The following is a 14,699-nucleotide window of genomic DNA, read 5'->3' on the forward strand; positions in this document are numbered from 1 at the left end:
TGCAATGCTCTCTTCTAACATCATTTGGCAGCCGCCTGCTTTGTCCACTGCTTGCAAGAAGAGCAGCCTGTTGCAGCTAGCTGGTGGGGGCTTGGAACGAGGGTGGACCGGCAGCCCCCCATCAGCTCCCCGCTCCCCAAGTTCCCTGTGCAGCATGCCCAGCAGGCTAGCAATTGAAGCTATCCCTGCTCCCCAGCTGCCATGTGCTGCTCCTGCCCTCTGCCTTGGAGCTGCTCCCCGAGCCTTCTGCTTGCTGGGGGATGGACAGGGAGGAAGAGGAGCTAATGTCAGGGTGCTCCCCTCCCCCCTGCTCCTACACCCCGCTTACCCCTTCTTCTCCATATACAGCAGGGTGGGGACACTGATGGATAGAGACAGAGAGAGCCTGGGACAGCAGCTGCTGGTCTCAACTTCCTGATCCACTTAAAAAGACAATGCATTTAAGAGTGGGTCAGCTTACTTAAAAGGCCAGTGTGCATTTCTCTCTCTCTCTCTCCCCCTCCCACACAAAGTGTGTGTCTGTCTCTGTTGCTATGCTACCTCCCCTCCCCTCCATTCCTGCTGTCTTGTAGAGTGAGAGGCTACATTGACAATGTGTTAACCCTTGAGAGCTCAGCCGCGTGCTAGTTCATCATTTAGCACAGGAGTTCTCAAACTGGGGGTTGGGACCCCTCTGAGGGTCATGAGGTTATTACATGGGAGGTCACAAACTATCAGCCTATAATGGTGTTAAATATATAAAAAGATATTTTTAATTTGGGGGGGAGTGGAGGGGGGTATCGCACATAGAGGCTTGCTATGTGAAAGGGGTCACCAGTACAAAAGTTTGAGAACCACTGATTTAGCAGCAAGGCATTCCCTAGGAAATATCCCACACTCTAACCTCACTACCTCAACCAAGCTTCATAATCACTATAGCTATGAACAGAATTAAATTGTTTGTTTAAAACGTACACTGTGTGTATATCTAGATAATATATAGTTTTTTGTCTGGTGAAAAAAATTTCCCCTGGAACCTAACCCCTCCATTTACATTAATTCTTATGGGGAAATTGGATTCGCTTAACATCATTTAGCTTGAACTTGCATTTTTCAGGAATATAACTACAACGCTAAGTGGATAGTATTAACTTATTCTGCACTTTTGCTGCCCAACTGGTAGGGGGCACAGGGTTTTCATGGTATCTGCAGGGTCAGATATAGGAATAGCTGTTTACCAAAGGGTGGCATGTGATGTTTCTACTAAAAGCCAATAGCCCATTAGTCATGATAATCTTTCGAAAATGTATGTACATATAACATTTAAGAAGTTATATATCTGTAATGTAAATTATGTTCTTAAGGATTTGGAGTTATGGCTTGGTACCAGGTGGTAACATGTCCCAGACACAGCTTTGTCACGCAGAAAGTAATTGCCATTACACTGTATTTCATCTTCCAGCAGACCTATGTACAGCAACTAGCAGACAATTTGTTTTGCAACAACTCAGGGTATGGCTACACTTGCAACTTCAAAGCGCTGCCGTGGGAGCGCTCCCACGGCAGCGCTTTGAAGTGCGACTGTGGTCGCAGCGCCAGCGCTGGGAGAGAGCTCTCCCAGCGCTGCAGATACTCCATCTCCCCACAAGGATTAGCTTACAGCACTGGGGCACTGTTTACACTGGTGTTCTACTGCGCTGTAACTTGCTGCACTCAGGGGTGTGTTTTTTCACACCTCTGAGCGAGAAAGTTGCAGCGCTGTAAAGCGTCAGTGTAGCCAAGGCCTAAGCTTTCAGCTGAGTCCATTTTAAGTAGTGTCAAACATAGGTGGTTTAAAATGTTTTGATCAATTCACTATATTCAGACAGGAAGTTTCCTGGAAGCCTTTTCAGTTTCAGATTTCAAAGATTAATATGAGGTGTAACCATAAGCAATAAGGTATCTTTGCATTTGCATTTTCCAGTTACGATTATAACCTGAGTGGATTTGATTACTAGTCAGGAAGACTCACTTTAATCATAGTTTTCTACATAAAACTGCATTCTTGTTGGTTGTTATAATCTTCATACATACTCTTCACAACTCAGAGATAGATGTAGGTTTCATTTTTAGAAGGTACACACTACACATTTTTAAACAGTGATTTATTTTGAAAACTTTTCAGGTTAGTTTTACAGGTATATCAGAAAATGAATGATTGTTTGGTTTTTTCATTTACCAAAGGTAATTAAAGCAGATATTTATGAAGTCATTGGGAGACGAACTATCTCTAGTCCAACAGGTTAATCATTAATATTTGGAGGATTTTCTTGCCATGCTGCATTAGGAGGAGAACACTGATTTTTATCCATCCTGATTATAACAGTTAGAAATGAGAATTCCACTAGCTATGTCTCATGTAGTTTAGGCTTTTCAGTTATGTGGAGAAACAAATGTTACAGAAAGCTCAAGGTTTTCAAGCTTTTGCCATTAGAAGCAGCTTTCCTTGCTTTCACCCTTATGTTACATCACATTAGCAAGGCAAAGTGCTCCTCAGTCAGTTTTACAGCCACAGCTTTGTTGCTTTCACAAACTAATTTGTAAAAACCAACAACACTTTCATTCATATTCTCTTTGTTCTCAGGTTCATACCCAAAAATCTCAGGCAGTCTCTATTTTTCTTTTGTGTGTTCTGTACCATTCCTGAGAAGAGTTCAGTTACCCGCAGTCAGAAGAGAGGCAGAACACAACCATTTGAGGTCATATTTTCACATGTAAAAGTCTAACCGTTTCTCCAGCAGGAAGAGAACACTATCCCATTTCCACTGAAACCAAGGGCAGGTTCCAATTAACTTCAATGATGTAAGATTGTGTCCTGAAACCATATGGTATTTGAAACAGGACAACCCATGAAAACAGCTGGAGTTCAAACCAGAGTTTATGATTTTTATCTGTTTTCTTTGAATTTCATGAGACTGAAAGCATCAGGTGAAAGTCTGAAAACAGAATTGGGATGAAATCTTGGTATCACTGAAGTCAATGGAAATTTTACCACTGACTTCAAAAGAACCATGATTTCACTCTGGGTATTTAATTGTCAAAATAAATGGCCTAACATGTTCTGTCTGAGCCACTTAAATTCAAGAGATGACTTTTTCTTGGTGGGAGTCTACAAGAGTTCAAAGTGAGCTGAGGTTCTATGCTTTAAATCTCTACCCCACCAAAATCTAGTAGCTAACATGGACACATTCAACTAAAACAGGAATGAAACAACTTGGATGAAACTTTCAGTTAGCAACTTTAATGGGAATGAAGTCACGACTCTGATCAATTCTGACCACAATTTATATCTTCTGGAAGATGGATTGTGCCAATTTGTCTAAGCTATTTTAGCAAGTGAAAAAGGAAACACACTATCTGAAGTGTTCTTGGGTTACTCAAGAAGAAGTTGAGTAAACACTGAGTTTAAATGAATGTTACTTCATCTACTAAGACATGCAAACATTGAGTGTACTTATAAAGTAATCCCTTTTATTTGTCTTTATATAGCAAGGAATAATTGAAAATTTCCAGACCAATGGAGGAATCAATTTAGAATTACTAAAGTTTTTAAGTTTCCTCAAGCCAATCTGAATTCTGTCTAGAAAGACCATTATTCACATCCATAAAATTTGTCTAAGTAGTTCAGCACAGCTGACAATTATACTGAAGTTAACAAACTACTTTCAACAGGACAATAACTAAAAAACATTTAATGCATGAAAGATTTCATCTTTAAGCATATAAAATAAAGCAAGTTACCTTTCCCAAAATTTTTTCCTCTTTCTCTGACACTGTACAAATATTCTCTTTTTTGTTTTCATCATCAGTTTTGAAGCGTTTACAGTGACTGTCTTCCTTGCTTTCTGAACATACCCTCTTCCTTTGAACATTGTCTTAGAGAAAAAAATGACAAACATTTACCTCACAAATTAATTTTCTTAACATTGCTATGTGAAGAAACAAATTTATAATGAATGCCTTGTTAAAGTACAGTACCATTCAAAGCAGAGGTTAAATTTGTAAATGTTGTTCTATTCCTTAGTTACATTACACCATAGTTTGGTCTTGGCATTGAGCAGGAAGAAGAATCTTACTACTTTTTTGTGGGAGTGAGGAGGAAACCATGAGCCCAAGTAAAATGGAAAAGGCAAGGTCAGTGACAGGGTGCCAGCCAGCCACTTTTCCATAGCCAAGTCTAAGATCATTTTTAATTCCCAGGATGCCTTGCACTGGGACAACTGCCAGGAGCTGGCTGCATCTCCCTTTCCCCAGTAGTGATAACATGCTGTCTGCTACTCCCTAGAGACAAACAATTAAGAAAGAAGAATATGCTTCTCCTATTGCCATAGAAAAAAGATAGATGAAGGGCCACTTCAGGTGACCAAAGGCTCTTTTGCCCTGCATTACCCTAGATAAGTGATAGACAGCCTGTTATCAACTATATTATTGCTACTTCTCAGACAGATGGTTCTCCTCCACAACAGCCACTGGACCTCCTTACATTTTTTAACTGAAGAACTCACTTGCTTCTCCAAACCAGATTAATTAAGAAATGAGGTGTGGAGGAGGGAAGAAGGAATTCTGAAGAGTTTCAGTGAGTAGAATAGTCGAGACTTATGAGAGTCTCTTTAATTACCTGGAATTTAGAGATGGATCTTTCCAAAAAAAGCAAACATGATTCTGGATGAATTAACAGGCATGTTGTGAGCAAGACACGAGAAGTCATTCTTCCGCTCTACTCTGCGCTGGTTAGGCCTCAACTGGAGTACTGTGTCCAGTTATGGGCACCACATTTCAAGAAAGATGTGAAGAAATTGGAAAAGGTCCAAGAGAAGAGCAACAAGAACGATTAAAGGTCTTGAGAACATGACCTATGAAGGAAGGCTGAAAGAACTGGGTTTGCTTAGTTTGGAAAAGAGAAGACTGAGAGGGGACATGATAGCAGTTTTCAGGTATCTAAAAGGGTGTCATAAGTAAGAGAGAGAAAACTTGTTCACCTTAGCCTCTAAGGATAGAACAAGAAGAACTGCAGCAAGGGAGGTTTAGGTTGGACATTAGGAAAAAGTTCCTGTCAGGGTGGTTAAACACTGGAATAAATTGCACAGGAAGGTTGTGGAAACTACATCTCTGGAGATATTTAAGAGTAGGTTAGATTAATGTCTATCCAGGATGGTCTAGACAGTATTTGCTCCTGCTACGAGGGCAGGGGACTGGACTGGATGGCCTCTCGAGGTCCCTTCCAGTCCTAGAATCTATGTCAATTTACTTAAGAAAAAATGTCATAACATTTTGATACATCCTCCTCTTCACCTTTGTTTCATTCTTTTCCCCTCAGCTCAGTGTATTCACCTTGGATAGGGCAGGCCAAGCTCATTTCATTGTTTTTTCCTTCCACTTACTAATGCCTGAGCCCGCTTTTCTCGAATAATTACCTCTCCTATATTAGACAACCTAGAATAACCACTTCAGAATGGATTTGCTCACTGTCCTGTGTGTCTTGTTGTCTATTCTCAGTTTTCAGTAACCATTCAGTTCCACTCCTCACCATTATCTTTCTTATATTTCCGCCTTCCACTTTTCATTGCTTAATTCACTCTTTGGGTTTCTCCTCTCTTCCACCCCACTCTCCCCAAATCAATCTCCTTCCTCTACTGCATATCCTAAATCTGTTACATTTCTCCTCCTGTTTCAAACACAGTGTATGAACACTTCAGTGAAACAGAGAAAAGTGGAAATACTGCATCTGGACTAGTAGTGCTTAATCTATCCAAGATGCTTCAGCACTGCACACTGGCAGGTCAGACAGACTAAAACAGCACCAATAATGGTGAAAGAAGAGAGAATGTGTTTGTTCAAACACACACCCACTCCCATGACCTAAAGAATTTTTATAACAAGATTTCTGTAAATTTAAAAGCGAAATATTAAGAAGTTATCTTGGAAACAAATTTATAAATCATTAGAAGAAGAGTGCGCTTACCAATACTATATCCAGGTGATGTATCCTGCAGCATAACAGCAGCTTCCACATCTAGTGAAATATTTGGACTATCATTTCCAAAGGATGTTTTACTCTCCAAACCATCAGCTATTTTATCTGTCCCAGGCAGTGTGGGGGTAACTGAATTAGTAAGGTTATATTTGTGCTTCATATCATTTGAATCAGATATCACATCTACCTTTTTTAATATGGGAATAACCTCTTCTATTGCACTATTTATTTCTCTTGCTGTTTCTATTTTTTCTAAAATGGGAATAATCTTGTTAGTTCTTTTTTCATCCCCAGAATCACGGTTAACTGGATCGTCTAAACAAGCACTCTCTTTTAACTGGTCATCAGGTAGGTTATTTGGTTTTGAATACAAATGCACTTCAACTGGCTTGGAGGATGGTGTATTTAGTTCATTTTCATACCATTTATGTAGTATATCTTGCAAACACCCAGCATTTAGAAACTGTTTTGCATCAGAGTTTTTGTTGCAAGATTTCTCGTGGGGAGGCTCTTGGGATTCTTCTTGACAGTTCTGATCAAAATTTTTGTCATAAGAACATTGTTTTACTTCTTCATTTACTTTTGAGTTAACACTGAACCCTTGTATTGAGGCTGTTAATTTTTGAGGTAACATTTCACATTTTTCAGGGAACGTATCTGGTTTTGATTCAGTTAGTGAGCTTCCTTTTACAGAATCATTACTTCCGCAGTTTATGTCCACCGTATTTAACTGAACATGGTGATCCTCAGTATGCAAGCCGTTAAGAATCTTTCCTTGTCCTGAAACATACTTTGTTTTATTCAGCATTTCCACTTGTTTTCGACTACTTGGAGTCATTGTTTTTCTTGCTTTCAAAGGCTTGTGGATGATTGTATTTGAACTCTCCATCTTTCATGCCTTAAAATAAGAAAAAAGAAAAGACTCAATCCTCTACCCAATGTCAACCTGAAGCCACTGGAAGAGTTCTGGCAGTTCCAGCAGTAAGCACAATAGCCACTTCTACAGTACTGTTCGTATCTGGCACAAAAGAACTACCTCCCAGCTTTTTCAACATCTAAGGGCTTGGCTACACTTGGAAATGTGCAGCGCTGGGAGTTACAGCTGTGGTCGTACAGCTGTGTAGGAACAGCGCTGCAGTGTGGCCACATTTGCAGCATTTGCAGCGCTGTTGGGAGTGGTGCATTGTGGACAGCTATCCCAGCATTCAAGTGGCTGCAACGTGCTTTTCAAAAGAGAGGGGTGGGGTGGAGCGTGACAGGGAGCTTGCAGGAAACAGAGAGAGTGGATTTTTGGAGCAGACACTGTGACAGCTCCCTGCCTTGTCAATTGATTACCCACCTCTTCAATCTCTATGCAAACGGTTACAAGACAGATAAGCACTCTCCCGAAGGACCCTCCCACCGCGTGCTGGTCTCAAGAACACTAAGCAGGTTCTCAGTATGTCTGCAGGAGTTTAAGGATAGAAGACCACAACGACCCAATTTAAAAGTTGACCTGTCCGACACTGGATTCACTAATCAAATTTTGCACGCCTAAATATTCAGACCAAACAGTGCTCCCACGACTGCCCGTCCTAACAAAAGCTGTGAACATTCCAAAGCAATCCCACTTCGGTGTCGTCGCCGTGAGCAAAGAGCATGTGTGTTTTTAGAGAGTGTCGAATAGCCGTTCTCGGTTGTTGTGACGAGGGAAGCTGGATACTCGTAATAATCGGAGGCAGAACATGCGTTGGGTAACTGAGACAGCGCTGCATCACCAGCGCTGGAATCACTACACCCCAATCAGATCAGGTGTACAGCCAGCGCTGCAGCCAGGGAGTAGCAGAGCTGGCTGGGCTTTGTAAGTGTGTACACAGAGTGAGTTGCAGCGCTGTAACCACTTCACCAGCGCTGCACCTCTCCAGTGTAGCCAAGCCCTAAGTGAAATGAGAAGCTGGATGAAAAGCAGCAGGCTATACTTAAACCTAGGTAAGTCCACAATGCTGCTAACAGGAAGAGAGAAGTGTTTTGAAGAACAGGATTCTCTGCAATATCCCCCACTATGAAGGCCATCTGCCCCCAGATTTTTTAATCAGTCCATAAGATAGGATTTCTTTCTTTTGTACTCTTCAATTCTATTGGATGTCCAAACAGCAGTGTTGGAAACAAAAAAGTGTATTTCCTTCCATCTGTAAGTGGTTGGGAATTTTTATCCCATCCTATTGGATGCAGCCATAGCTATGCTGATCCATATAGTCAGAACCTCCAGGCTTAAATACTCAGTGTGTGCCCTCCAACATAGACCTCTCTGAACAAGCTCCTATGTTTCAATCTCTAAACTGGCTGCCCACAGAATGTAGTCTAGTTCAAAGTCTCTGACCTGATATTCAAAGCCATCCTCAAAATTGGCCCTAGCTATCCAAAATATCACTTCTCCCTCTATGACTATGGACCAGTCAGGACAGCTCCATTTCCCAGAGCAATGACACTGAGCCTCGTGAGCTTGAGACACAATTTCATGGGAATACAACCTTTCTAGACAATGGATTCAATTCCACAGATTACAGTCAAAAAGGTGTCATTTCATTTTATGAAGGAAACAACTAATTTCTTATATTCACTTTCCTTCAATAAGTTTTTCACTCTTTCCTTCATCACGTTCGCTTGCACACAAACCTAAAAAACCTTTCAAATAACTACTTTTCTCCTATGATTGGAAAGGGGAAAAAAAAGACACACACCCACACCCACCTCTCTACCTTGCTATTATATGCCACTCAATTTACAATGGTAGTATCACTTCAAACCCAGGTTTAAATCAATATCTTTAAACATTTTCAAAATCGTAACAAATTATATACTCTGTTTTCAGAATAAAAGTTTTTAGAAATTGATTCTAAGAGCCTACCCATTTCTTCTATGATTTTTTGTTAGGAAAAAAAAAGTTCTCAGACCCCTCACAACAAATGTGTACAAAGTCAGTACTTGACTTTTGTTATACAGTGCAGGTACAAAACATAGCAGTCCCCACATTCAAAGAAAAGCTCAGTTTCCCTGCCCTATCCAACCAATAAGGCAATACCTGCCTCAAAACCTAGAAAGTTCTACGCTGATACCTACAGCCCATCAGATGACACACATCTTATCACCAACATCCACTTTTCTTCATGTCACTGAAAACATGCTAGCCAGTCTGTTGAAAATTAACAATTAGCTACTTAGACCACAGGCTGAGATGATCTTGATCATAATAGGGAGTGAAGTTTAGAATCATACTAAGCCCAATTCCATTGTCTCTATTCTGTTGGTCTATAGCAGACTGCGAAAAATCCAGAGTATGGATTGATTAGACATGCCAAACACTACCAAGAAAAGAATTAAGTCACTAGAGGTTTAGATCCATACAGCAGTACAATAATTGTGTCTTGAGGGGGAAAAAAAAAAAAAAAGAAAGAAAGAAAAGCCTGTCTGCTCTGTGATAAAGTGACTATTTTTGGTACAAAAAAAACAATGTAGCACTCTCACTGACAAATCTGCAAGCGTGTTTAAGACCGAAGAGAAACAGCCATTACTGAAGGTAGAGGACAGTGACAGCAATCATGTTAATCATGTTATCAAAGATCAATAATAGATTGATTTTTTTAAACAGATTTAAATTTACTTAGTAATTAAAGAGACTTCAGATAACTCAGCTTAACTGAGTTTATTAAACAATTGTTAGTCAGCAAATAACAGAAAGATATACTTTTCCAAGACATATAGAACTGACCATGCAGCCAATGACTGTTTGACTCTGATGCTGCCTGGTTGTTATAAACATATTAAGCTGTAAGTAAAGACTAGAGTTGTTCAGTTTCATTCTCATTATTTCTTCTTTTTTCCATACAGACATCTCTTATTTTTGGTATATTTATGGTTTTCAATTACATAATCAAACATCTGTTATTTGTGTGTGTCTTTTTGGCACGTACATCATATGCTGCTAACTTAAGGATGTGTTACTTCTTGTGGTTACTACATCACTAGAAGTATTAACAATTCTTGCAAAGGTTCCATCTTTCTGGTAATTCTAACACACTAATATTTTTCTTCTTAGTATAACTGCAGAGCATTATGGAGTCTGTCTCACAGACAACCTACAAGACTTTCACATCAGGCTTATAGCCAACAGTATCAGTCCTGTCACTTTAAATATTTTTAAATTTATTTATCGTGATACTTATTTAATTATGAGCAAAGAAGCTATAACTAAGGCATCCATGACTAAATTTCTAACTTATATTATTAAAGTCATATAAAAGTAGCAAATAAAGCATCATAGGACAACAATTAAGAGGAGCAATCATGGGATAGGAACTATTTGCACTAAGTTGTTGGTTCAATTTAGATTACTGATCAACAAGACATCAAACCCTGGCACACACTTTTAGCCCTGGTGTTGCTTAGAACTACTGCTTTTAGCCATCGGGTAGCAAAATCCATGAAAGTCAGTATGTACTGCCTTCCTCTGGGTATCTTCTTTGAGAAAGAACCCAGAATATCCACAGCTATTCACTGAAATGGGACCTCAATTACGGGGAGTGGCTGGAAAGGGGCTTTGACCTGGTCTTGGGGTTTTCCAACTCTTTGGCACACCTCACAAGACCGGACATAAGTAGAAACATCCTTGCCCATTCCCTCCCAGTGGAACGACCTCCCCAAACGGTCTTTGGTCCTGTTCACCCCAGCAAGGCCACGAGAATGATCGCGGGCTAAGCTCAAGAGCTTTACCCGTTACTTAGTTGGAACTACCAACTGTCTGAGGATGCCAGTCTGCCTGGTGCCCACCAGAAAGAGTTTCCTTGTATAAAAGCCCTCTTTCTACAACAAACCAGAATCAATTAGAAGAGCTGCAAGGTGGTGGGTTGCTCCGTGCTGCCGTCCAAGCTCCCTGAAGGCTTTCATCTGCTTCCTGTTTGGCCCGGAAATCCCTGGACGCTGGAGACATTAGTTCCTCACTGGATTGCGGACCTGGGCTTGGTCCCTCTGGAAGCAATACAGGTGATGAGGCTGTTTCCGTTGACTGTGAACCACTCTCCGCTGGCGCACTATGTGTTTATTCAGGCTCTAGCTGAGCCTCTTGTGTAGGGTAATCTGCTGCTGCTGCCAGTGCAGGTTTGGTGGTGCTCTCTGCGGTTGAAGTTGTAGATGGGTTTGCAAGTGCTGGACTCAGTGCTGTCAATGGTTCTGGTGCTGGTTGCTTTGCCAGTTCTGGTTCTGGGACTGGCTTTGGCTGGGTCTCTGGGACTGGATTCACTATGACTGTTGCAGTCGTTGGCAGGGAATCCAGTTCCATCACCTCTGTCTGGTTCTCAAGAACAGGGATAGGTGTGAAAGCTTGCTTAGCCTGGCTGCGGGTGACCATTCCCACCCGCTTTGCTAGCTTCACATGTGTCATGGTATAATTCCCAAATCTGAACCTTAGCGTCCAAAATCTGGGTACCAGCATGAATCCCCTAAGCTTAATTACCAGCTTAGATCCTGTAGTGCTGCCACCAATCAGGATTCTGAGTACCCGATAAACTCTGGTCTCCCCAAACCTTCCCTGGGGACCCCAAGACCCAAATTCCTTGAGTCTCACAACAAAGGGAAATAAACCATTCCCTCCCCCCTCTTTACCTCCTCCCAGATCTTTCCTGCCTGGGTACACCAGGAGATTACCGTACTTCAACTCCTTGAAACACAATACAGAGAGATCAGGTTTCTCTCCCCCCTTCTCCCCCTCACCCAGAGGCAATACAGATTCAAGCTCCTTGAATCTAACACAAAGAGGAAATTTCTCTCTCCCTTCTCCCCCACCAATTCCCTGGTGAGTACAGACTCAATTCCTTATCATTAACAAGGAGGAAAAAATCAATTAGGTCTTTAAAAAAAAGTTTTAATAAAAGACAAAAAGAGTAAAAATAATCTCTGTAAATTTAAGATGAAATATTATAGGGTCTTCAACTTATAGAAAATGAAGAAAAAGCCTTCAACAGAAATACTATTTAAGATACTTTCAGCCAAATACACATGGTTGGCCAAATCTTCCCCCAGCAGCATGGGAATGGGATAATCATCATAGATTGCAAAAGTCCACATTCCTGACCAGCCCTTGTACTGGTCAGGCAACTCAGCTGTAGGCAAGTTTAAAGATTTTAGCATGAATGGTTGAATCATCACTTGGGCCTCTGGTTGACAAATTTGGGGTCCACTAAGGATCAGTGGATAACTGACACCTGTGCTCCAGTGTCTCTCCATGCTGTAACCTTCTTCCCAACCACACTCTCAGTTTCCCTTCACTCTTCGGCCCAGATGCCTCCCAGATACCCTGAGGACCTTGGGTTTGACTCCATTGTAATGAACTGCAGTCTGTTGGAGTTCTTGGGGCAGTTGGCCTTCACGTGCCCCAGCTCATTACATTTAAAACATCGCCCAGCTGACTGGTCACTGGGGCGAGGTTGGTTGCTGGAGACTGGTGTGGTGGGACGATAAGGTGTCTGGGGTTTTCCTTGGGATGTAGGTGGGGTCTTAGGTTGCCCCTGTTGGTAGGGTTTTGTTTCAGGTTGCCCCTTCAGATATTCGCTCCAACTGCTACTAGTTTTTTTTCTTTTCTGTGACCTCCACCCATTTGGTTCCAATCTCCCCTGTCTTGATTACAGTTTTGGGCTTCCCATCTAGAATATATCTTTCTATTTCCTCAGGAATACCCTCTAAGAACTGCTTCATTTTCACTAGGAAAGACAGATCTTTCAGAGATTTAACGCTTGCTCCTGATATCCAGGCATCCTAATTCTTTCCAATGTGGTAGGCGTGTCGGGAAAATGCCACGTCTGGTTTCTACTGTTGTGGAAAATTGACCACACAGTTGATTTTAGATCAGACAGCCTGAGGCTCCTTTATTTCATACAAGCACATATGCAGGGAGAGTCAGCATGGCCCGACGCAAGAGGCAAACTGCTCTGCTCTCCACAAATTTTACCAAGCTTATAAAAGCTAAAACCGCAAGCACGTAACACGTTCGATACATTTTCGATTGCCTTATTTGGAATACAACGTTACTCAAGCGCAAGCTTAACAACTAGTTTTCCATATACGTTTTTTCCTGTTATTGTTATCACTAGCCAAGTTTGCGGTTTGGCTGTTTTAATACCTTTTCTGTAGTCCCGAAAGCAAGCTCAGCTGTTGTAACACAACAGATCTTCTGGTTCCCCTTTATCCAATTCCAGTTCCTCTTTTTGGGGCCCTGACCACATCTTTCTGCCCCCACATGCCCTTTGTACAGAAAAGCAAGTCTAGCTGAAGATCTTAAGTTTCATAGCTTTGCCAAAAGGCCTAAAGCATTGGCCGGGGGGGGGGGGGGGGAAGGTATCACTTTTCCCTGACACTACTTTAGGGTTCTGAAGCGTCGATCTTAGAGCTCGAGTGTTAGCACCATTCTGATCCTGGCCTTTTTAAAAAAAAGTTCATAACTGTTCATTTTTTCCTTAGGCATTTCAGCCGCCATCTCTGCTGCCATCACTTCCAATATCAGCACCAGGGAAGTTCCTTGTTTTGCACCATGATGTAGTCAATCTGACTGTGCTGTAAACCATCAGGTGCACGCCACGTTGATCATCTGGACACTTTACGTGCTCCTAATGTGTTTGTAAGAACCAGACTGTTAGAGCTGGCAAACTCCAAAGTCTCAGTCCTCTCTCATGGGTTACTGCATTATAGAAAGGGCCTCTATAACCTCACCAATCTGCCTGCGTGTCAGTACTCACTTTAGCATTCCAATCTCCTTATACAATCAGGATCTCTTTCTTGTGTACCTTATCGATGTCTTGGAACGGATTATAAAAGTCTTCAATTTGTTCATAGTCATAGTCTGTTGTAGGGGCATAGACTTGTACTACTGTGATATTGAACCACGCTGCTTTTAGATGGATGGAACTAAGCCTGATGGATATTGGATGGTATTCTCATACTGAATTCTTAGTATCTTTTTGCACAAGAAATCCTATGCCATTGACATGTTTGTCCTCTCTACCATAAGAAAGTACATGGCCGTCTTCCGTTTGCACCTTTCCAAAGTTCTTCCATGATCTCAGAGGTTCCTAGGAGGTGCCAGGTGTATTGATCCATTTCGTCCGTGAGATCTTTCAACCTCCCTATTTGTCTCAACGTCCTTAAGTTCCACGTAACTATGCTAGTTATCTCTTCCACGGATCCTCTTTGTTGGGATTACACCAGTAGTATACTTGTTGCGTCTGCCCTGATGGGAGACAGTTGGTGCAGTCACTATTAACCCGGGCTGCAACCAATCCAGGATAGACATGGTTCACTTGCACTATACACTGGTGTAAATCATGACAGACTGTTTAAAACGGCCAAGTCCAAACTTATCCAGGCAGCTAGGGTCTTGATTATAAATATGATCCTGAAACAGACACCAAAGGTGCTATTATTGCTGAGGAAATATCTGTAGTCGGCCGCTGCCCCAACCATGGCTTGGTCCCCTGTGGTAAGCGTCTGTCCCAAATCTGGACTTTAGCGTACAAAATCTGGGTGCTTACTGTGAACCTCCCCCACGCTTATACCCAGCTTGGATCCGATATCGCTGCCACCAACCAGGATTTTTAGGGTTCCTGGTCACCCGAGTCACCCCAACCTTTCCCTGGGGGACCCCCCCAAGACTCAGAAGTATGAGTCTACTGGCAAAGGAATG

At 41.8% G+C, this 14,699-nt stretch overlaps 1 protein-coding gene across 4 annotated transcripts in view; it reads right to left on the bottom strand.

Annotated features, from left to right (window-relative positions):
• The window catches only part of ATF7IP2 (activating transcription factor 7 interacting protein 2), an 83,830-nt gene that overhangs the window by 36,308 nt on the left and 32,823 nt on the right, over positions 1 to 14,699 (bottom strand). For all 4 annotated transcript variants that reach the window (XM_032787273.2, XM_032787270.2, XM_075069284.1 and 1 more), the window contains exons 2-3: positions 5,981 to 6,890; positions 3,760 to 3,893 (exon numbers count right to left, since the gene is read on the bottom strand). In XM_032787273.2, the coding sequence (XP_032643164.1) occupies positions 3,760 to 3,893; positions 5,981 to 6,881 (1,035 nt within the window). In that variant the 5' untranslated portion in view covers positions 6,882 to 6,890. The remainder of the gene's footprint in view (positions 1 to 3,759; positions 3,894 to 5,980; positions 6,891 to 14,699) is intronic.

This window comes from Chelonoidis abingdonii, chromosome 9, assembly GCF_003597395.2.
Source record: "Chelonoidis abingdonii isolate Lonesome George chromosome 9, CheloAbing_2.0, whole genome shotgun sequence".
NCBI classification, from domain to species: domain Eukaryota; kingdom Metazoa; phylum Chordata; order Testudines; family Testudinidae; genus Chelonoidis; species Chelonoidis abingdonii.